General features: G+C 39.4%; 1 protein-coding gene across 3 annotated transcripts in view; it reads left to right on the top strand.

Annotated features, from left to right (window-relative positions):
• ANO4 (anoctamin 4) overlaps nt 1-22,377 on the top strand; it is a 405,605-nt gene that overhangs the window by 226,245 nt on the left and 156,983 nt on the right. For all 3 annotated transcript variants that reach the window (XM_012664002.1, XM_012664004.1, XM_012664001.1), the window contains one exon: nt 6,989-7,180. In XM_012664002.1, coding sequence (XP_012519456.1) covers nt 7,126-7,180 — 55 coding nt within the window. In that variant the 5' untranslated portion in view covers nt 6,989-7,125. The remainder of the gene's footprint in view (nt 1-6,988; nt 7,181-22,377) is intronic.

The raw sequence follows: 22,377 nt of genomic DNA, 5'->3' as shown, positions 1-22,377 counted from the left end.
GATCTTAAGTGGTTTAAGTGAGGCTTCTGGCTCCAGGTTGCAGACCAGGTTTGGGTCTGTTTGTGTATCTCCTTCTGGGACCCATGCTACTTGGGACATGTGCTTTTTATGATGACAGCAGAAGCGCTAGAAACCAAGCCAAGACCATACAAACACATCCTACTTTTGTCACATGTACCAACACCCCCTTGGCCTACGGAAGTCATGTTGATCAAGTCTAAAAGAAGCAGAGCAGGGAATACACTTCCCTCTCTGCTGGGAAGTACTGACAAGTTACATTGCAGAAAGAAGGCATGAATTAGGGACAATAATCTACTCTGCCACTGAGGTTTCCTGAGATGAAGTCCTTCTAGTAGAATTCAGTAGTGGGCGAAAAGGAGACTCTACTTCAGCCCCAGCAGCAGGAGAGATATAAGTTACAAAAAGACCTGTAGCCAAAACATTTGTATCCCCACGATACTCTGAAATAAACAATTTAAAAAAAGAAAAAACAAAGAATCCAGAGGTAGATTTGAAGGAGAGAAAACATCAGTAATCTAACTGCAGCCCTTTATTTGAATTCAGGTAATGACAGTTAAACATTCTTACAGGTTCCGATCCTTTCTGATTCTGTAAATTATTCATATAGATATTGAGCCCAAAGTTAAATCTGGGTAATATTATATCTAGCCCTTAGCATTTTGGTTTCTTTTCAAAGTGCTTGAATGCCCAGTTAACGTGGCTTTAGACATACAACTGTCACAAAATTACAAATGACAACACTTGGCAGAATGTTCTTGATTTGATGTGTTGGTGCCGCCACATTTGTGTAACATGCAGATGCTAATCTGTCAAATAGCCTGGCACAACATGAGAAGACAAAACAGAAGGAGGCATGTCATGGCCAAGGGCCTGGTGAGGTGGAGGATGGTTGGGCTGTAGTAAATCGTCTCATCAGGTCCTCTGAGACTAAGTCCACTCTATCTCCAGGTCTCTAGGGGGTCCTACATGGGCTAGAACTCAGACCACTGCCTGGAGTGCACCCATTCTTGTGCTCACAGGGCCTCAGCATCTGTTTTCTCTTGAGTCCGCCTGAGCTCACCTCGCTATGACGGCACACGCTCTGCCCCCTCTAACGGGAACATGCTTAAGCAAATGACACATGACGTGCTTCGTTTTCTACCTGTATTCCTATGTGTTTGAGCTTTCCCGCCCCCCAGGGATATGGGGAGGTAGCAGCCTATTTTATAAACATTTTGTAAAGTGTTCTTTGAGCCAAATAGGAGAGGATATTAGAAAAGCTCTGGAAAGTTTAGGAACGTTAATTCTATCTTGAGAGTAGCCAAGAGAGCTTTCACCTTCCCTTCTTGCCAGCGTTCTGGGAAGGTGAATCACTGGATTTGTTTTCTACTTTGTAGTTAAAGAGAAAACGAGAAATAAATATCCTCTTCCACAGATTTTCGTTTTCTTAATTAAAAATAGGGGAGTGTTATGTTGCGCTCATGGTAGTGACTTTCAAAACATAGTTTTTCAGTGGTTTGAAAAGTAATTTACCTAAGAAATGCCAAGGAGAGTGATGCAACACATAGACACTCTTGCCACAAGTTGTAAAACATTGACAGAACCACAAATGTTCCTATGGCACACAGTGCCTCTGAATCACAGGAGTGACATTTCGATGAAAGCAAATCATTTTTACACAGGCGCACTTCTAGCTGTGCAGCGCAGCCAGAAATAGTGCACATTGGACGTGGGCCAGAGAGAAAGAACCCCTAAGAATTTCATGTTATTGAGAAAAATTTTCACTTTTTAAATAGAATTTTTGAGAAGTAAAGAAACTATATGAGAACCTTAAAGAAAATCTGAGCTTTTGTTTTTGTTATCAGGCTATTAAACATTTATCGTGTTTCTGTGGACTCATTGAGTTTCTCCAGAGAAAACTCAGACCAAGTAGGAAAGGTGGGTTTGAAATCAAGGAGACAGAGCAAAGCAGGAGAAATGACTTGGGGATCTGACCACACAGTTGACAGTTGGAGACATGGAGTGTATAAGATCACTAAGGGTGCACAGGATGTAGAGAAGAAAAGGCCAGAGTCGAAATCTTGGAAAACCCACTGTGGTAGGCTGATAACGGTTCCCAGATATCTGTCCACATTCTAGTCCCCGGAACCTGTGAAGTTGCCTTATTTGGAAAAAGGGTCTTTGCATATGTGATTCAGTTAAGGATCCTAGGATGAGGATATTATCCTCAATTATCCAGGTGGTCCCTAAATGTCATCATAAGTGTCCTTATAAGAGAGGGGCAGAGGGAAATGAGATATAGAGGTGATGTGATCACAGAGATGGAGACTGAAGTGATGTGGTCACAGGCAAGAAACACCGAGGAATGCTAGCACCCACGAGAAGCTGAAGGAGACAAGGTACAGATTCTCCCCCAAATCTTCTATGGGGAAGCCCTGCCAACACCTTGATTTCAGACATTTGGCCTCCAGAAATGTTAGATAATAAGTTCTTGTTGTTGAAACCACCACAGTTGTGATTTGTTACAGCAGGCTTGGGAAACTAATACTCCTACCTCCGAGAAGAGGAAAGGGAAGAGAATTTAGGAAGGTAGGAGATGTAGCAAGAAGCTTACGTGTTGGGGAAACCAAAGCATGAGTTGAAAAAACAAATGAGCAGCGACAATGGTATTAAATGCTAGGGGTAAGGATGAAGATTGAGGGGAAGTCATTGATATGACAGAAGGTCATGTTGGCAGCTACCTTGTACTGAGCACCTACTGTTTGCCAGACACTGCCATAAACAGTTTATAGGTATAAACTCGATTGATTTTCACAACAACTCCATGAGGTATGCACTGTTAATAGCCCCATTTTACAGGAGAAAAAACTGAGGCACAAAAAACCCATTAGATAACTTGCACTAGGTAACATAGGTAGTAAATGGTGTGGCCGAGATTTGAACCTAGAAACTCTGATTCCAGTATTCACATTTTAACCACTACTTTTACTTCCCTCTCCTCATCCCTAGAGGTGTGTGTTTCCCCAGGTTCTGACTCTGGGTCTTTTATCAAGATGGTAGATGATAGGTTTTAAGAGGAAAAGGTACTTTTGCAAACATAATTTGAGGTGGCAAGGAGGGAAGTTTAGAGACCTTACGTCACCTGAGTTCTATCTTCTTAGCTGAGTTGGAGAGGATGCATTTTGCTGAAGCTGAGGGAGGCAGTGAAGTTTCAGGCCTCAGGAGTTCTAGGAAGATGGTGAGGATATAACGGAGCAGGAAGCACTAATTTATTGCACAGGTCGTGCTCAGTGTCACTTCCTTGACTTGCGCTTGGCCCATGCTCCTTCTATGCCCAAGGTGTCTTTGCACCAAGTAGGGTGCAAAAATGCAGGGGGAGAAGGGATTGAAGACAGATTTTCATCTCATACCTGCCCTATGCAAAGTACTTTGTCCAGAGCTGAGGAAGGAATCAGAAAAGCACATAATATGATTCTTGCCCTTAGGGACTCTGGAACTAGTTTGAGAAACAGGCCATCCACGTAAAGGCAGGTGAACAAGAGTTCAAGGGCATTGCATGATAAGGGCTCATTGCAAGCTTAGAGACTGGCATGAGCCAGAGGGACTGGAAGGGCATCCAGGGGAAGGTACAGCTCCAGCCTGCTCTTACTGATGAGGTCTTTGATTGCTGGTCAAGAACCAAGAGGACATTTTTAGCCGAAATGGTGACATAAGCCAAACATGGAAAAGGGGAGAAAAAGACAGTTCTAAAAGAGCTTTGGTCAAAGAAGTGTCAGCATTCTGCACCTTCTAATCCCTACCTGGATAGACCTCTGTGAAGTTACTATTCAGAACCACTGCAGACGTAAAACAATTAGTGTACGTATTGGTATTGAATTCGTCAGACTCATGACATAGTGGAAAAGAGCAGGGTTAAAATTCCAGTTAATTACTTGATGTGTAACCTCGGACAAGTACCTTCTTGAGCCTTAGGTTTCATGCCTATAAGATATAAATACCAATTCTTTTATGATTGTGATGAGGCATTAATGGGATAATGATCAATATCTAATGCAGTGCCTGGCATTTAACAGATAATCAGTGTCAACAATTTTTTCTAAAATAATTAAGAACAAATTGAATGATGCAATTTATTGGCTGACAACTCATTTCTAAAGATGAGACTTCTGAATCTTCTATAAATGTTAATGTTTTCAAGTATCCGGAGTATATTTGCTGCCTTGCGTAGTAGGGTTTGTGTTTACAAACCCCTCTCTCCCATGGACTTAGCCCTTGTATGAGGAAAGCTCTCATAGGCCAGGTCCTTTATCTGTACTTCTGAGGACTCTCAATTCCTGGAGGACTGGGGTGGATTTGCTCAGGCATTAAGGGTTCCTCCCGAATTTCCATATAACATACCCACTTTCCTCATATCCATCTTTTCCTGGTAATATTCATGAATTATTTTTTATTTTTATCATTTTTCTTACGATCTACACTATTATACTTTTTAAATGTAGAATTCAACAGTTTCAAATGCCTGTGCCAATTATTTCCAGGGTGTAATTTTTATTCTCATTTATGTCATTTTGTGCTTCCTTGAGGGGAGTTATATAAAAGCTAGAAGTGCCACGCTGAGTCAGAATCCTGTTCCCTTCAGCCCAATAATCCTCTGCAAAGGGGACAAAAAAAAAGTGTTTTTAGGAGAGGAGTCTATTTCATATTTGCAGACTGAGACTGAATGTATCCTCTGATAGTGACTTAAAATGTCTCTTTCATTCCCTTCATCCATCACCTACAAATCTGTCTACATTCTTCTGGAATCCTGATGGGTCTACAGATGTTCACTTTGCACCTCTGTAGAAATGTGGAACATACAACCGTGGTACAAAGCATGGTAGAGAAGAAGGAAACCAGGTTGATGCTGTCATGGCTTTCCTACCATAGAGAGAGATCCCTGCAAGTAGAAGGCTTGCACTTGCCCAGGTATCTGGGCATCAGAGCAGGACATGCACTGCCAGGGGAAGCCAGCCAGGCTGTCTCCCAGGGGACCACCCAGCATGGCAGTCCTAACCTGGTGAATCTCCTGAGAGTGGGGCTCAGGGTCACAGCATTGTGGGCTTAGAAACTGGATCTTGGGGGCAGACTCATACTAAACAATTCATAAGGAAGTAGATGTGTAAAAGCCCAGGATGTCCATTTGTTAGCTCACAATGAGAACCTGTCTCCCAGGTAGACAGGGACACTAGTGTGAGGACTCTCTCCCTGTACTGGAAGCCACATCCTAACCCGTAGGTTGTCTGGTGAGCACTGTCAGAATGAGGGCAGTGAAGTGGATAACGGGGAGTAATATCATACGTCAAGACGGTCTGGCTGTGCAATTGGAATTCTTGAATTTTGAAGCTATTGCTTGGATGGGCACTGCCCATATTTGTCCCTGTGACATTGTATGCTGTTCTTTTGTTTATTTTAATGCTTCCTTGGCTGACCAAATCCCACTCTGATTTGAGTCGTCCTTCCTTATGATTTGTTAGAATTTAAAAATTGGCTCAGGTCATATTCTTTTTCTTTCCCCTCAGGAGAAATTTAAGGTGATTCTTCATGCCTTTGACATGACCTGTGATTGCTGATTTTGCAGTTTACCTTTGAGCAGTCTCGTTTTTTCTCTCATTTCTGGGATTTTAGTTGATTTCTCATTGTATCCTCCAAGTACTGATAATCCATAAACCAACTGTTTTACCTTGCCAGGTCTCAGTTTCCTCAGCTGTAAAAGGCACCAGATTGGTTAGCTAAACAGTAATGTAATTGCCAACTTTAAATTTCTATATTCAAGTTTCAACAGATTCTCCTCTTAATCAAAAATTCTGTGGTTTGGTGAAGCTTAGCTTTTCCCTATCAGATGACATGATTCCTGACCAAGTCCTGACGGCTTGTTGGCATTGAATAAGGCTAACACCTTTTCCCGGCTCCTTTTAAAGAACAGAGCTGGATTCAGTCATCTATGAGTTTGAATTCCAGCTCTGGGCTCACAGTGCTTCTTTGGAGAAATCATGTCAACTTTCATATTTCAGTGGGGCTTCTAGAATGATTTTATAATGCTCTTTTCCATCAGTACTTATTAGCAGGAATTCTTCTGCAGTGAAGAACTGCCCTTCATCAACTATCTGGTTACCTTGAAATACGGTTAGTAAAGGAAAGCAGAATAAATGCCTGCTTCTTTCCCTTTATCAATTTTCTGAGTAATAAACTGATATCTTAGCAGCCTCTAATGGTGATCAATGAGTGTTTTTTAGAAATATCCTTTGAACTCATAGATTTTTTATACAGTTGCATGCATCAGTAAATAGAATCCATATTAATGTAATTTATGTAAGTTAATTCAATCAATATTGCTTTTAATGAGATTGGCATGATGTCTGGGATTCACTTTAAACTACTTTAGCACTTAAAAAGCAAACCAGCAACAAGGGGAGTGGGATTGATGAAACAAGGTTGGAAAAGTCTGGCATTTGTTGAAGCTGGGTGATGAGTACACCACACTCATTATACTGTTTTTGCTTTTTATGTTCGAAATTTTCCTGAATAAAATAGTTCTAAAGATGAACTTAATTCTAAGGTTCTCAAAGGTGTAAATGTGAGTACAATCGACAACTCTAGTCTATTTGTGTATCCTGCGGAGAAAATTCCTTGATTTTTATTGAAATTCCAGATATCCCAGCACCAATTCCTAAGCCCTGTAGACCCTGACAACAGCATGCCAAATATGTGTGTGTTTCCCAGGGTTTGGGGAAGAATTTTGATAAGAGTTTTCATATGTGACTTTATTGGATCTTGTATAATTATAAGTCTTGTTATGATAACTAAGGATGTCCACTTTTGAATGAGGCGTCCCTTAAGGATTTGTAACACAGTTGCTCCTGCTGTCTGGATTTCATACCAGAATATGCCTTAGTGTTTTAGCCATTCTGAACTGACTTCTTCAGTCTCATGGTGCTATTTCTTATTCCAGGTTTAAGTTTATCTATTCATGGGGCTGAAAAGCGTTTGCAAATCCATCAACGGCGAAGTGTGGCAAGCCGCCCAGGGTCACACCGCCTGCCCGTGGTCAGGCATTCCTCACTCCCACCAGGCAGAAGGTCAATAAAAATGGAGGCCAGCTCTTCTGGAATCACTCATGGAAAAACCAAAGTCTTCCACCCAGGTAACACATGGGGAAGTTCAACAGGGACCCATTTGAGCAGCAACCTGACACAGCCTGCATTATATTTTTATAATATGATTATGGCACAAATCAAGTTAAGCTTGTTTTTTTAGGAGTCTTGTTTTTATCCCTTTTTTCACCTCAGTTGGTGATAAATGTTACCAAGACCAATAAGAGAAGACAGAGACATATGTACTAGAGAAGGTTAAAGCTACATTCCACCTATAGTGCTAGAATCTAAATGAAAATCAGAGTGAATAAACCCTTGCTTGGTTCAGAAAAACTTCTTGTATAATAAAACAAAATGGAGATTTGGCCATTTTCCTGACAATTTTCTCTAAGATAACCCAGGAAAAAATTTCAAGCTAAAAATGCCCACTTTGAAACCTAAGTTACCTATGTTGACTTGCCCACATCCTCCTACAGTAAAGAGAGAAGACTGGAGTCATTATATTAAATTTTAAGGCTTCTGGGAAGCATCTGTGATCTCTTAAAGATGTTAAAATGATTCTTCATTAAAGCAGGTGAAAAAAGTTTCATGTACTTATTTTGGGGAAAAGCTCATTTTTCATTCATGCATTCATTCATTCAACAAATATTTATTGAGTGCCTGCAACGTGCTAGGCATTGTTTTGGGTGCTGAGGAAGCATCAGGCAATATTCCTGCAAAGGGATGTTATAGAAACATTAAATTGTGAGGGAATTTAGAAATCATTTAGAATAACTGTCACCTATCCCTATTCCTCTCTGTAATGTCCTAACAGGTGGCCACCTAGTCCCCGATGAACCCAAGCCTCCATCTTCAGCCATATCACATCATCTTTTCCCTCTTAGCAGGTAACCTTGTTTCCTAACCTCACCAAGAAACCCTGGGGCCATTGAGCATGAATCCCTGGAGGTCCCCTATACTGTATCTTCAAATATATCACTATTTACTCCCATCCTTCCCCCTTTCCTCAAGTTTTCAGAAGATGAAGGGCTTCCTGCTGTCCTTGACCAAACCTTCATCTGTGTCCTTTAGCCTGGGCCACCTCACCTCTCTGGAAGTTTGCTCAGGAGAATGTGTCCCCTGTTTTCGTCTGTCTTTCCCCCTTCTGTACTGCTGGTTACTTCCCTCAGTCCATGGAAAGTCTCAAGCTTCTCCTATTCTATTCATCCTCATTTGACACTGTATCCCTTTCTCTCTTCTGCCTCCTTTTCCTCCTCCCTTCTAAGCCAAACTTCAGAAAGAGTCATCTACCTTCGTTTGTTCTGCTCTCTGACTTCCCAGTCGCTCTTCAGCCAACACAATTGGTTTCTCACTCCTCTGCTCCATCGTGGCTGTTCTTGAGGGCCTCAGTGACCTCCTTTTATCACAGCCCGGTGGATGCCTGCCAGGCACTTCTGATGCACCAGATCAGGGTGGACCACTCACTTCTTCTCAAAACACTGTTCCCTTGGCTTCCATGACAGTCTTCTTGGTTCTCCTCTTACTTCTCTCACTTGTAACTTTCCTGATTTCCCAACCTCCGTCCTCTCTCTTCCTCTTGCTCCTTGGCCCAGTACATCCTTTATATCAAATACAGAATAATTTATCTCTACCCTGATCATGCCCTTCACTGTGCTTGTCCTATGGATTATATGGTCCAGTTCAAACCTCTTAGCATGTTAAAAAAATACCCTTTATTATCTGGGCCCTGCTGCTTCTTATCCTTCACTTTTTGCCCTCTTCTGCCTTAAACTTTATTACTATAGTGCATCAGCCAGGGTTCAACCGGAAAAGCAGGACCAGTAGAAGATATATTCTAGAGATTGGTTACAAAGGATTGGCTTTCATCATGGTAGGGGCCAGCTAGGCAAGTCTAAATTCATAGGCCAGGCATCTGGAAGGGAAGGCTTAAACTCTTGGGCACAGCTGACACTGCAGTCCACAGGTGGAATTTCTTCTTCTTCAGGGAAGCCTCAGCTCTGCTTTCAAGGCCTTTCAACTGATTGAATCAGTCTGACCTAGATTATCAAGGAGCATCTCCTTTACTTAAAGTCAACTGACTCTAATCACATCTACAAAACACCTTCACAGCAACACCAGATTAGTGGTCATTGAATAACTGAAGACTGTAGCCTAGGCAAGGGCTCATCAAATAGACCATCACATCTAGTCACATTGACGAGCTTTCGCTTCTCTGAATACATAATGCAGTTGCATGCCTCCCACCCTTTGCTCATGCTGTTCTCTCTAGGATACCCTAGTTCTGCTCCATTATCTTTTGACATTGTGAAATTACCTATCTGTGCACTGACAGGTCTTCAAGGGAAGGGCTTCTGGATTATTTACCTTTGTACTCTCAATAAATATTTGTAGGATAGGACCAAACTGAACCTTCATTAGCTGTTTTATAAATTATTACAATAGCTTTCTAATTGCTCTGCCTGCCTTTCTTTCAACAAGTACTTGAGATGCATCAATGAACAAAGGAGACAAAAGTCCTTGCCCTCAGGAGTTCACCTGGTAGCTGGGAGAGACAATAAACATAATAAATAAACTACATATTAATAATATATAAAACTATATCACATATATAACTATATTATAGTTATAATTATAGTCTATATTATTATACATAAACTATATATAATAGAATGAATCTATAGTGTTTATGAAGGGGATAAAAATTATGGATAAAAGAAAAAATAGGGGAATCAGGTGGTAGGAAGGGGGTGGCACATTTCAATTTTAAATTAGGTGGTCAGAGTAGGCCAAATTGGGGAGGAGATGTGTAATCAAAGACTAGAAGTTGCTGAGACAGCCATGTGGATATCTGGGCAACTTCATTCCAGCAGAGAGACAGTCAATAGACAGTTCTGGGGTAGGAGTGAGATTGGCAGTTTGAGGGACAGCATAGAGGCCCTTGAACCTCGAGTAGAGTGAGTGAGGGGGAACATCATCTCAGTGAGGTCACAGGGACCAGTGGGGCAGGACCTTGTAGGCCATTGTAGGGACTTTGAGCCCTGTGTGAAATGGGAGCTCTTACAGCTCTGAGAAGAAGAATACCATGATATGATCTGTATTTTAACAGGAGATAAGATAGACTATAGGGGACAATAGATTTTGAGGGAAGGGTAAAAGGAGGAAAGTCAGATAGGAGGTTTCCAAAATGATCCAGTGTAGAGACTGTGGTCGCTCTGACTAGAAGTGGCAGAAGTGTTGGTGGGAATTTGGATTCTGGATGTATTTTAGGTTGGGACAACAGAATTTCCTAATGGATTTGATGTAGAGAAGAGAGAAAGAGGAGCTAAGGCTGACTCCTAAGTTTCGGGCCTGAGTAAAAACAACTGAGATGGAGAAGGCTGCAGAAGAAGTAGATTTGATGGGTTTGAGGGCAAAGGTGGGGCTCAGATCAGAAGTTTGATTGTAGATATGATAATATCATGAACTGGCAAGATCACGTGGGTGGTAGTTTGATCTCCCTGTCGGGAGTTTGAGAGATGGGTCTGGGAAGAGATATAAAACTAACAGTCGATGTGTGATATGCTATTTAAAGTTATGAGATAGAAATAGATGACCAAGGGAAGAAGGACAGATGGAGAAGGGAAGAGGATCACAGGCTGGGCTCTGGGCTCTCCAATGATAAAGGACCAAAGAGGACATGAGCCACCAGCAAAGAAGGCCAAGGAAGAACGGCCAACAAAGATGGAGCAAAACCAGAAGTGCCACATCTTGGAAGTTAAAAAAGTTTATCAAGAAGAGAAGAGTAATTATCTAGGTTAAATGTTGTTGAAGATCAAGTAAGATGAGTACTGAGAATTGGCCACTGATTTCAATAAAGTGGAGGTCAATGGTGATTTTGCTAAGAGCAGTTTTGGTAAAGTGGCGGTGATTTCATCTTATTGAAGTGGGTTTAAGAGAGAATGAGAGGATATAAATTAGATGCTGTGAATATTGGGAACTTTTTTGAGCAGTTTTTCTGTGAAGGGTAGTGAAGAAATAGGGCAGCAGCTGGAGGATAAGTAAGGTCAAGAGAGAGTTTCATTTCAAATTGCAAATTTCCAGTAGATGAATCATGATGTTGGAGAGAGGGGAAAATTTGTGATGTGGGCGTCAGTGAGAAAGGATCATGGATAGTTTATCTGTGATAACAAATAACAAGTGGGAAGGAAGAATATGTGGATGTTGGCAGGTATGATTAAGGTCTAAAAAGTTGTTTTCCTACTATGTCAGTTTTTTCTATAATGTGGGAAGAGCAAGGTCATTAACAAGAATGAGAATGGAACAGCCAGGGCCGGGCGGGGGGAGAGAAAAAGAAAGTAAGAGACACAGAGAGAGAGAGAGAGAAAGAGAGAGAGAGAGGTATAGACGGGCAATATGTTTGCCAGCTCACATTAAAGGGCATTTGAAATTCATAGTTATGTAATTAAAGTAGGATTAGTTACCATCATTGTGTATTTTTCCTTGTTCAGCTACATAGTAAAGACAGAATGGGTGGAGAGTTGAATTTGATCAGGATTGTGGTTTTGCCAAGGAAGTAGGAAAACAGAGAGGAAATCAAAGGGGCCTGAAAGGGAGTGATGATAGTGACTGATGATGCAATTTAATCTTAGTAAAGAGGGGAGTGAAGACATCAAGGGGGTTAGGAACAGTTAAAAGTTGATAGGATCAATTGGTTGGAGTTCCCAGAGGGTTTGAAAGGGTGTGTTGAGGGTAGGGTAAAAGAAGGAGGAGCTGAAAAGATAAGAGGAGTATTCAGAGAATGGAATGCACTGCAATAATATCATGGAGGGGGAAGGCGGGGCTGCTATTGGCAATGGCAAGGCCTAGACCAGGGTATGACATGAGAGGCATGTCATGTAGAGGGTAGAGGGCAAGATCACTGGAAGATAGAATTCCCAGGGACTGAGAGGCCAGGATGTGGGAAGGAGCATCTACATATATATTGAAGTGGTCAGGAATTGAGTAGTTGTGGGAGACTTGATAAGCCAGGCATTAACCTCATCAAGAAGTAAGGGAGTGGGGGGGGACCAAGGGCAACATACGTAACCTAAACATCTGTACCCCCATAATATGCTGAAATAAAAGAAAAAGAAAAAAAAAAGAAGTAAGGGAGTATGGTTCGGAAGGTGGCAAGTGAGTATATAGATAAAAGGTAGAAGGTGATATAATATTACAACATGAGATTCAAGGCTTGAGGTGTTTAGGAAAGGTGTAAGGAGAATGGTCTGAAGGTGGCTCTGGGACTCGAGGAAGATGCCTACACCTCCTTCAGATCTATTGGTGCCAGAGGAAAAAAGTACCATGTGAAAAAGCCACAGGGAAGCAGTGACCTTTGGAAAGATCCAGGTTTTCATTTGAGCAAGAAGATCAATGGAGCAATTGGAGGAGAAACTGATAGTGTTCAGAGAATTCTGGAGGGCCCAGTGGAAGGATTTTAGATGTTGGGTAATTGCCGTCAGTGGCTCTATTTAATTTTCCAGACCACCCCAAAGTTCTCCTCCAGGGAAGATAATTAATATCAACCCGTCTCTTCTTAAAAATCTTTGTGGTTATCCATAGGAAAGTGTGAGCCCAGTTTTTCAAGCCCTCTACAATTTATCCTCTCCCTACTTTCCCAAACATATGCCCTTTGATACTGTCATTACCTGCCTTATTCTGCTTCAACCATCAAAAGCTTTTCTCTATTTCTCAAGTGGGCTTTAATTCTTACATTTCTCTGCCATTGCTCAAGCTCCTCCCTCATCTTGGAATGTCCCTTCCCCTAGTAAATTTCTATCTAGATCTTCTTATTCCTCAAAATTTAACTCAAATTCCACCTCCTCTAAGAAGCTTTCTAGATCTCACTAGTCAGAATGGATCTCCCATTTCATGTTTCCACAGAACCTGGAAGCCTTATCAAAGTCCATCTGTTTTTATGGTTTTGTATGAAGTTCTCCTGGAAGGCAGGAACTGTCTTCAACTCATCTTTGTACCTTCCATTACTCCTAACGCCATGCATTGTTCAGAGTAGGATCTTCATAAATGACTATCTGTTGTTTGTAGAAATCTCTTCTACCCACCAGATACAGGTTTGCATCCTGAAGTTATACAGAGTAAATCAAATTCTTCTCTCTTATAGCAATCCTTCAGCTGTTTAAAAACTCATCCTGAGCTATTTACCAAGTGAAACATTTCCTAGTTTCTTCAGTGCTTCCTTGAATAACGTGATATTCATGTTCTTTACTATCTTACCCTCTATGCACTTAGAAACAGTCTTATTTCATTACTGCCTCTTTGAAAATGCAGTGCCCAGAATCGTTAGAGTCAGATCCAGGCACAGTAGAGTCAGTCTGTCCTTTCCTTTAATTAACATCCTGTGCCAATATTAATATAATAAAAATTAAAGAAATGTTATTAAGGTATTTCCTAATGGTGTAATATCAACGTGGGATAATTTGGCATATCTCAAGTCACTGCTCTCACCTTGTAAACACATCACTATTTTTATCTATCCATCATTTCGTCACAGGTTCCTAAACCCTACATACATTGATTATTGGTTGAAAGTGTAAATAAAACCAATTCTTTAGCATGGAATTATAATTAAGGAAAAATACATTAAACAAATTATAATTAAAATCCTATTGTCTAAAAAAGTATTTATAAAATTCATATTCTTCTGGCAAGGTAGCATGTGATTTCAGTTCCATTCTCTTTATTTTTAGTGTACTTACACTAATGCATCATAGTTCTCTGTTGGGGAATTACAGAAGAGATCTCAAACTGAGTTTCTTATTTACGGTGAGTCATTGATCTTAGAAGCAGCATGGACATGGTAGTCATGTTGGGCCTATTAAGTTATCCATCTATTTTTTATAAAATGAATAATCTCTGTTCCCAAAGTGCTCTCTAAAAGCCCACTCATACTGGTTGTTAAGTACAAAAAGAAAGAGCATAGGAGTCTTGTAGATCTTCTGTGTCATCAGCCTGAACAATTTCAGTTTGTTCATCCCCCTTTGAGTTTACAAACATTTCTGAGTGCCTACTATCTACTAACAAACATTTATTTGGAAGATGCCCTCCTCGGAGCTGGAATGATGCAGAACTCTATTAAACATGGCCCTTAAGGAGTTTACAGTCATGTGCAAGAGAGACAATCTGTCAGTGTTCTTTGTTATAAACAACAGGAACCAATTATTTAATCTAAGCAATGAAAGAATTTAAATTTGAAGGATGTAGATGGAAAACCTAAAGAACCAGCCTTGAAAAGGGAACAGAAATCAAGAAAAGAAATTTTATTTGACTATCTGGAATGAAGGAACTCTTACCATTTTTCCTAGTTTGACATAATTTGGCTCAAGTTTTGAAGACTGGGGGGAGAGAGTCCTGTTGGCCGTCAGCCTTTCCCTTGGTTGGATAGTGACGAGACAAAGGATAGAGTAGAAGACCCCTCCCTTCAGCCTTCATAATGGGAAGGCAGGACCCCTTGATTTCTCCTGCCACCTGGGCTGCACACAAGAGAAGGAGAGGTACTTCCCATAAAGGAAATAGAGGTGATGTTAGGAAAGAGAAATGTATGTGGAAGAATACCCACTACAGGGACATGTACTTAACCTGCTATGGTAGAAGTCAAACAGTGGTAAGGGCTGGAACAGAGATATAAATAAAGTTATGGGAGCATCTGACCAGGGAGCCACTCAGAAGGATTCACAAGGCATATGGTCTACAAATGTGACTTTGAAGTCAACTAGGATATCAACAAGAGGGAGGGGGATGACCATCCAGATGCAGGAAAGAGTGTGATAATGGAGGCAGCGCATTTCACTGGTTCTGAATGCAAGCTTTACTGTTAGATGTTTAAAACCGGATATGTTAACTGATCTTGGACAGTTACTTCATTTCTCTGAATCTTAGTTTCTTCATCAGTAAAATGAGGATATTAATACCTATCTCACAGTATTAGGGTTTCCAGATTAAATACAGGGCTCCCAGTTAAATTTAAATTCCAGACAAATAATAAAGTACTTTTTGAGTGTATGTCCTAAATATTGCATAGGCTACGTTTATAATAAAAATCATGTTATTTATTTGAAATTCATATTTAGCTGGGCATCCTGTATTTTTATGTGTTATATCTGACAACTCTATATAGTCTTGTAATGGCAATTGAATAAATTAATTCATGTAAAATGCCCACTTTTATCTTTAACACATGCTAGTTGCTTAGTAATAAATGGCAGTGATCCTTTTTGTTGTCACCGTCATAATAAGTAAAATTCAAAAGCTTAAAAGTGTCTACACCCCAGAATCCTTTCTCAGTCACTGTATTGTGCAGCAGTTTCCCAGTTAACTTGCACCGGGATACCAGTAAGATGGTCTCTCAGTATGCTGTGTCAACACAGAAGCCTTTCACCTTCTTCTTGATTTGTATGGTTTCTGTTTCCTTTTTGTTGTTTCCATTGTTTCTCTTGTGTATTGATTTCATTTTGACCTTACCCTTTAGCCACTCATAATTAATTAATATTATTTTCTACCCCCCTTTATAGGCCAATTATAAAAGTATTAAATGGCACCAGGCTTAGGACTGCAATTTTAAGGGTCAAATGCAGAGTAAACTGAAACATTGATTTTGATTTTTTGAATTTGAAACTATAAAGCTTAGTGGATATAGATCAAATTCTCCCAGCTAATGACTGTGCCATATAAAATAGAATCAGAAGCTTTCTAAAACCTACAATATTTCTTCTATTGCTTTTCCTTTATCTATCAGGCCCATCATACAGCCCTAGAGAAGTGTCATTAATCACAGAATAAGCCCTTTGTTCTCTTTTAGGATTTGTAAAATGACATTTTGCTGATATGTTTCATTAATTTCCCAAGTAATTTCTAATACAATTTCTTTTTTTCTCACTTTTAAAACCTAAGTGGCCCTTTCCCCCTTTATGTATGACTATTTTTCTCTGATATATATATATATCAGAGAAAAATAGTCATACATATATATATATATATATATAGTATTTAAATGCTGGGACACATTGATTTCATAGGAAAGAAACTTTAGAATTTTGTTGTTTCTAGTGAGCTAGAATGGCGTGGTAGTGTTGTCTATATGTATACACAAGCATTAAATACATCATTTGACGATAATAAAATTATAGCTACAATTTATTAAACACCATATTCCCAACCTCAAGAATTGTCAAGCTATTTGCATTTGTTATCTCATTTAATTCCCGTAATATCCTCATGCTATTATCCCCATTTTATGGATGGAGAAACTAAGGCACAGAGAAGGGTAAGTAACTTGCCCAAGGTCATACAGCCAGTAGGTCGTGGAAGCAAGATTTCAACTCAGGTGTCCTGAATCTCTCATTCAATGTACTGATACCTTTTTCTTCAAACAACTTGGAAGCAACATTTCTAGCAAGTTAGCATTAAAAAAAGCCTTGGAAAATTTAAATTAGTGGCCCTACAATAGTTACAACCTTAGCATGAGAAGACCATACTAAAGAAGGAACCAGTTAGGTTCTATTGAACACAGATGTTGTCACCTTAACGGGTTATTATTTCTTTGTATATAAGTGATGTTCTGCTTTATAGCTTCTCTTTTTGTTCTACCCTGCTCTGGACTTTTGTTTTTTCATCCTGCCTTTTTCTAGTTCTGATTTTATAACATTCATTCCTTTTCCCCCAAGTTTCAAAGATGACTTTCTAGAACCAATGTCAGGGTTTGGGATCAAATTAGAGAACAGACCAAACTCAGCAAATACCTTTTATGGCCTGTTTTTATCCCTTAAATGGTTGTACCAGAGGCTGTGGGGAGAGGAAGAGGAGAAGAGCATTAACCAGGGATTTTTAAACAAGAAAGGCAGCCAAGAAAAACTTGTCTCTAGTTCTGCCAAGATGAGGGTCAAGATACATTGCTTTAGGGGAAAAAATAAGGAAAAGGTAAATGTGTGACCAGTCTTTAGAATGACAATACTCATGATACCACCATCTTACATTTAGATTATGTTTAGATGATGTTCTTTTGTTTCCAAAAGGGCTTTCCCAAATGTTTCTCCTCCATGTTGTTAAGTTTTCATAGCAGTCTGTGAGGTGGAATTACCCTATTTCACTGTAGCACAGGAAATGAAATTACTTGCCTCAAAGCACAGAACTGGTAATTGATACGGTCCCTGACTAGAACCCGGATCTTTCTTACGAGTATTTTTCCACTGTACCAAATTATTTTGTTGAAGATGAAAATTAGTTGAGTGTGAAATTTTGGTGTTTTCTCATGTTTTTAGAAAGCAGGCGTTTTATTGAAAAGGGTGGCCAAGACTTGTTTACTGAATCTCAGGAAACTGCTCTACTTGAATAAATCTGAAGCTTGAATGAAATTACGTCTTCCTGTTTGTGAATGGATTTTTGGTGTGGCTGGAAGATAAGGTCTTCCACATGCCTTTGAAATTGTATGGAAGAAAACCCATAAGGGCTGCTTGGGACTTCTGTTTTATTTCTCATTGTGTTGAAGGTGAACGTGGTGCCTTTCAGAACAGTTAGTGCTACGGTTTAGAAATAACACTGATCATCCTACATTTGAATCGCTTCCTTTTTAAGTGGGTTTTTTTAGATGTGTGATGTGAGTTTAGTCAATAGTGGGGTGCTTAGGAAAACAAGCTATTTTGGGCCTTGGCAAATGTGGGCATTGGTATCTGTGCTCTTTGAAATCATTTGCTGAGTAACAAAATTGTGTTTTCTAAAAATATATACCAACTTCTTCTCTTATTTGCATTTTCTTTTTCCCTTTGCTGAGGGGCAGATACACATATTTTGACCAACATGATACATTTAGAGAGAATTTTCTGAAAAATCTTTTCACAGCCATTTGAGCCTACAAAGTGAATGAAGAAAAGCTATAGAAAAGGCAGCCACAAAGAAAACCAAATGAGTAATTTCTGGAAAGAGTATGGTGTTTTGTGGAATTTAAAACTGCTTATTCTGTCTGAAGCCATTTCAAATAATTTTGCATTTAAGAAACTTGGAGAGATTTAAGTACGGCAGTCCCCCTATACCCTTGGTTTCATTTTCTGTGGTTTCAGTTACCCAAGGTACAGTACAATAAGATATTTTGAGAGAGAGAGAGAGAGCCCACATTCACATATCTTTTACTACAGTATATTGTTATAATTGTTCTATTTGATTACTAGCTATTGTTGATAATTTCTTACTATGCCTAATGTATAAATTAAATTTATACATTAAATTTTATTAAATTTATCATAGGTATGTATGTATAGGAAAAGACAGTATATATAGGGTTTGGTGCTATTGGTGATCTCAGGCATTCACGGGGTGGGAGGGGGTGTCTTGGAATGTACCCCCCAAAGGCAAGGGTGTGGGGGACAACTGTAACTATTGCATGTAACTATTGTATGTTGTTTGTAGCTCCGGATCATACGACTATAACTCACAGAGGTGGGACTTAAAAGCCTAAGCCCTTAACCATGATGGATAATCAGTTAATGTGAGTTTCTATTCTGATTAATTGCCTGAGTTAGAGCTGAGAGGCTGACTCACAAGACAGGCAGAGTACCAGCTTTTATGAGGTTTATCATCTTGAAAGGGCTAATATTCCTTCTGTATTTGTCTCAAGCCCTTCTCTGTATAAAGACTTTTCATTCTAGTTAAGAGAGTAAACAACATTGTTCTGAGGCTGAAAATCTCACAGTTTCTCTTCTGTAACACCTCCTAAACCTGAGTCTCTCTCTTCCCCTCATCTGCAAGAGTCCTTGTCGTCATAGCATAGATGTTAGCGTCTAGGAGATTGGAAGACACCACAGAGTTCTACCTCCCTGACTCACAAATCCTTCCTGCTATTTGAAGCTTTGTAGTTCTGACTCCCAGACCCTCTTGGGAACTTTTAATGCAAGGATGCATTATAATTCAGGAGATCACACTCTTGTTAATCCTGGGAAACACGGAAGTGATTTTGTTGAAGGGCAGCCGTTACTGGCTGAAGTAGTAGAATTATTATCATTAATAACATTTTAGACCTGAAAAACATCTGCCCACTATTAGCCAAATGTGGTTCTCCAGTCAGGACCCAGTCCAAAGTCTGGTTGTTAGGACTATGCATCATTAATCATTTGAGGGAATAGCTTTAGCCTTACAGGGACCGGTATAAGTTAATCAACTTGTTGATTCCTGCTAATACGAGCCAAGCATTCTTCCGTAAAAGAATGAACTTACAACATCATTAGATTTATAGTTACATAACACTAATAATGTAAAAGAGCATCACATGTGTATCTTTTACTATAGCACTTATGAAACATCCTCTCTTGTGAAACTATTTTTAGCTTATGGCACAATAAATAGATTTTGGTAAGCACTGTAAATAAAGTTAAGAAACAAAGATGGAAAGTTTCTTCAGAACCAGTGGACTATTCCACATGTAAATCCAGGGTTTCCAGTGTCAGATCCTCTAGAAGAACCATATTTATTTCCTGCTCTCTTCCTTAAAGATTTATCTTGAGCACTGCCTGATGCAGGCGAAGTCTGTAAAGACACGTGAGACCTTCCTCCCTTCTTAATACTGTTCTGTATCTCGACATTGTCACACAAACACTGAATTCACCTATGGGGAGTTCAAAACAAAGCTCCAAATTTCAAAAACAGTTTCTTTGAAGCCTTTTAAGTACAAAAATATTACATGTGAAGATTTATTTTAGATATGTAGCTCAGGTTTTGAAATATCACTGCTATTCTGTAAAAAATGCTGCATTTGAGGATTTATATAAAATATACCTCCCAGGACAATTTTTATTTGTAAAATATAACTAGAATGTAGACAGAAGCTCAGATTTGGCATCATCTATTATGAGGAAATCACATAAAATATCATGTGTCCTCATAAGCCTACTTTACATATTCTCCACCTTTTATGTTACATGCGGAGGGTAAGACTTGATTTCCTTTCTTTCTGTTTCAGTATAAAGTAACTATTCCAAGGCCCAAATTATAGGATTTTTTTTTTTTTTTTTACTGACTTGTTTTTATTTAGCCTAGGCCACAAACTTAGAACAGGCCCTCATTTTGCAGAGAGTGATTGTCATTTAAAATTTTTAGTGAATCACCCTGATCTAACACAATGGGCCAAATTATTTATAATACATATATTGTCTATAATTTTTACTAGAACCTCCCCAAAATTTCATCCTCTTCACTTTATAAATGAGGAAGGTAAGGGTTATTGAGCTCATGATTTACTGGCTCAAGGTCACATAAAAGTAGAATTCAAATCCAGGTCAGTTTAGTGCCAAAATCTTCTCTTTAGCCTCACTTGTGTTAATTTGCAAATATAAGATCTGTCTAGATTTGATTATATAAGGAATGGAATTTTCAGTAATTTATTTAAGCTTACTAAACTAAGGCAATCTAATGGAATTGCTAAGAACGATGATTTTGTAGGTGAGTGGAAGGCAAGTGGGGAGGGGCAGTAGTGTCAGTTATATTGTCATGTATCATAGCAGAAAACAAGCAGCAGTATATAAAGTTGACAAATCAAGAAACGATGCAATGCGCATATTGAAGTATCCAACAGAAACTCTTAAAAGCAGGGGAAGAAGACAGATGGCAAAAGGGGTAGCTGTTGATTTTCATTATAAGCCCTTTGGTACTCTGAGATTTTATTTGATACGATTTAACAAGATTTTACAGAAAAAAAATATATTATCTAGAGTATGTCTTTCATAGTAGTCTACAGATAGCCTATCAGGATGCCTTAAATTGGGCGCCTTTTCTTAGCCTGTATCCATTATTGTTACTAGTAATGTGAAATTGTAGTAAAAGGAGCAACTAATATGTTCAAGGCCTCGTTCTAGGGTTTGTAGGAGATAAAAGGTGGATGCAGTTTGGTCCTGGGCCGAAATGTGTTACAGTCTAGTTGAAGGTGCTAGCAGTGTGGAAGATACCCCACACTGTGGAAGATGGGGAGACATAGGAACTCACATTTTATCTGTCTACTCCACACTGTACCAGGTACTTTACCTACATAATTTTTCATGGCAAATACATGCTATAGAAAAGATAAAATATAAATAGCTATTGTGGGTTCAGTGGCTAGAAAAAATGATATTTACTTACCAAAATCAAGAAATGCTTCCTGAAACAGAGAATCTGAGGTGGGTCTTGAAAGCAGAAAGGGATTTTTACAGACAAAAATGTGATGGGAGAGGCATTAACATATTTGCTATTCAGGAAACTCATGTTTTGAGCTCATATATTTTTTTAAAAAAATTGTTTCTCTTGTATAAAAGTGCTTAGCTAAAATCCATGTAAACTAGATACCAATCTAAAATGAATTTCTAAAAGATTGTTTTTCCAGCTAAGACCTTTTATTAAATGTAATTACTGTTATCAAGGTTACTTTTATTAAAACTACTTTCAACTTTACTCATTCTTCAGAATCACAATTAAGAGTTGAGTGTAATCACTTCTATCCATCAAATGTGGGAAAACCTAAAGACAAATTTGGAGAGTACATGGATTTGGTAGCTATTTTTGGTATTTTAAATTGTTCATTACGTTTTCTACATCTTTAGGAATCTTTTTAGCTTCCCTCTTCAATGTAACTTATTTATTTAGTTTCCTCAGAATTGTACTTAGTTGCATGTGGATTACTGAGGCTCAGTGGGGCTATATTTTAAGCTGTGGTCCCCAACCCCAGGCCGTGGACCATATGGGTCTATGGCCTGTTAGGAACTGGACCACAGAACAGGAGATGAACAACTGCAATTAAGGAAAGCTTCATATGTATTTACAGCTGCTCTCCATCACTCTCATCAACATTTGAGCTCTGCTTGTCAGATCAGCAGCGGCATTAGATTCTCGTAGGAGTGCGAACCGTACTGTAAACTGCAAATGCGAAGGATCTAGGTTGTGGGCTCCTTATGAGAATCTAATGCCTGATGACCTGACGTGGAGCTGAGCTGGTGATGCTAGCGCTGGGGAGCGGCTGCAAATACAGATTATCATTAGCAGAGAGGTTTGACTGCACAGAGACCATAATAAATCAATTGTTTGCAGATTCATATCAAAACCCTATTAGTGGCCCGGCGCAGTGGCTCACGCCTGTAATCCTAGCTCTCTGGGAGGCCAAGGTGGGCAGATTGTTTGAGCTCAGGAGTTCGAAACCAGCCTGAGCAAGAGCGAGAGCCCATCTCTACTAAAAATAGAAAGAAATTAATTGGACAACTAAAAA

This window comes from Propithecus coquereli, unplaced genomic scaffold (assembly GCF_000956105.1).
Source record: "Propithecus coquereli isolate 6110/MARCELLA unplaced genomic scaffold, Pcoq_1.0 Scaffold85, whole genome shotgun sequence".
NCBI lineage: Eukaryota > Metazoa > Chordata > Mammalia > Primates > Indriidae > Propithecus > Propithecus coquereli.
This window is presented reverse-complemented; position numbering and strand designations above follow the sequence as displayed.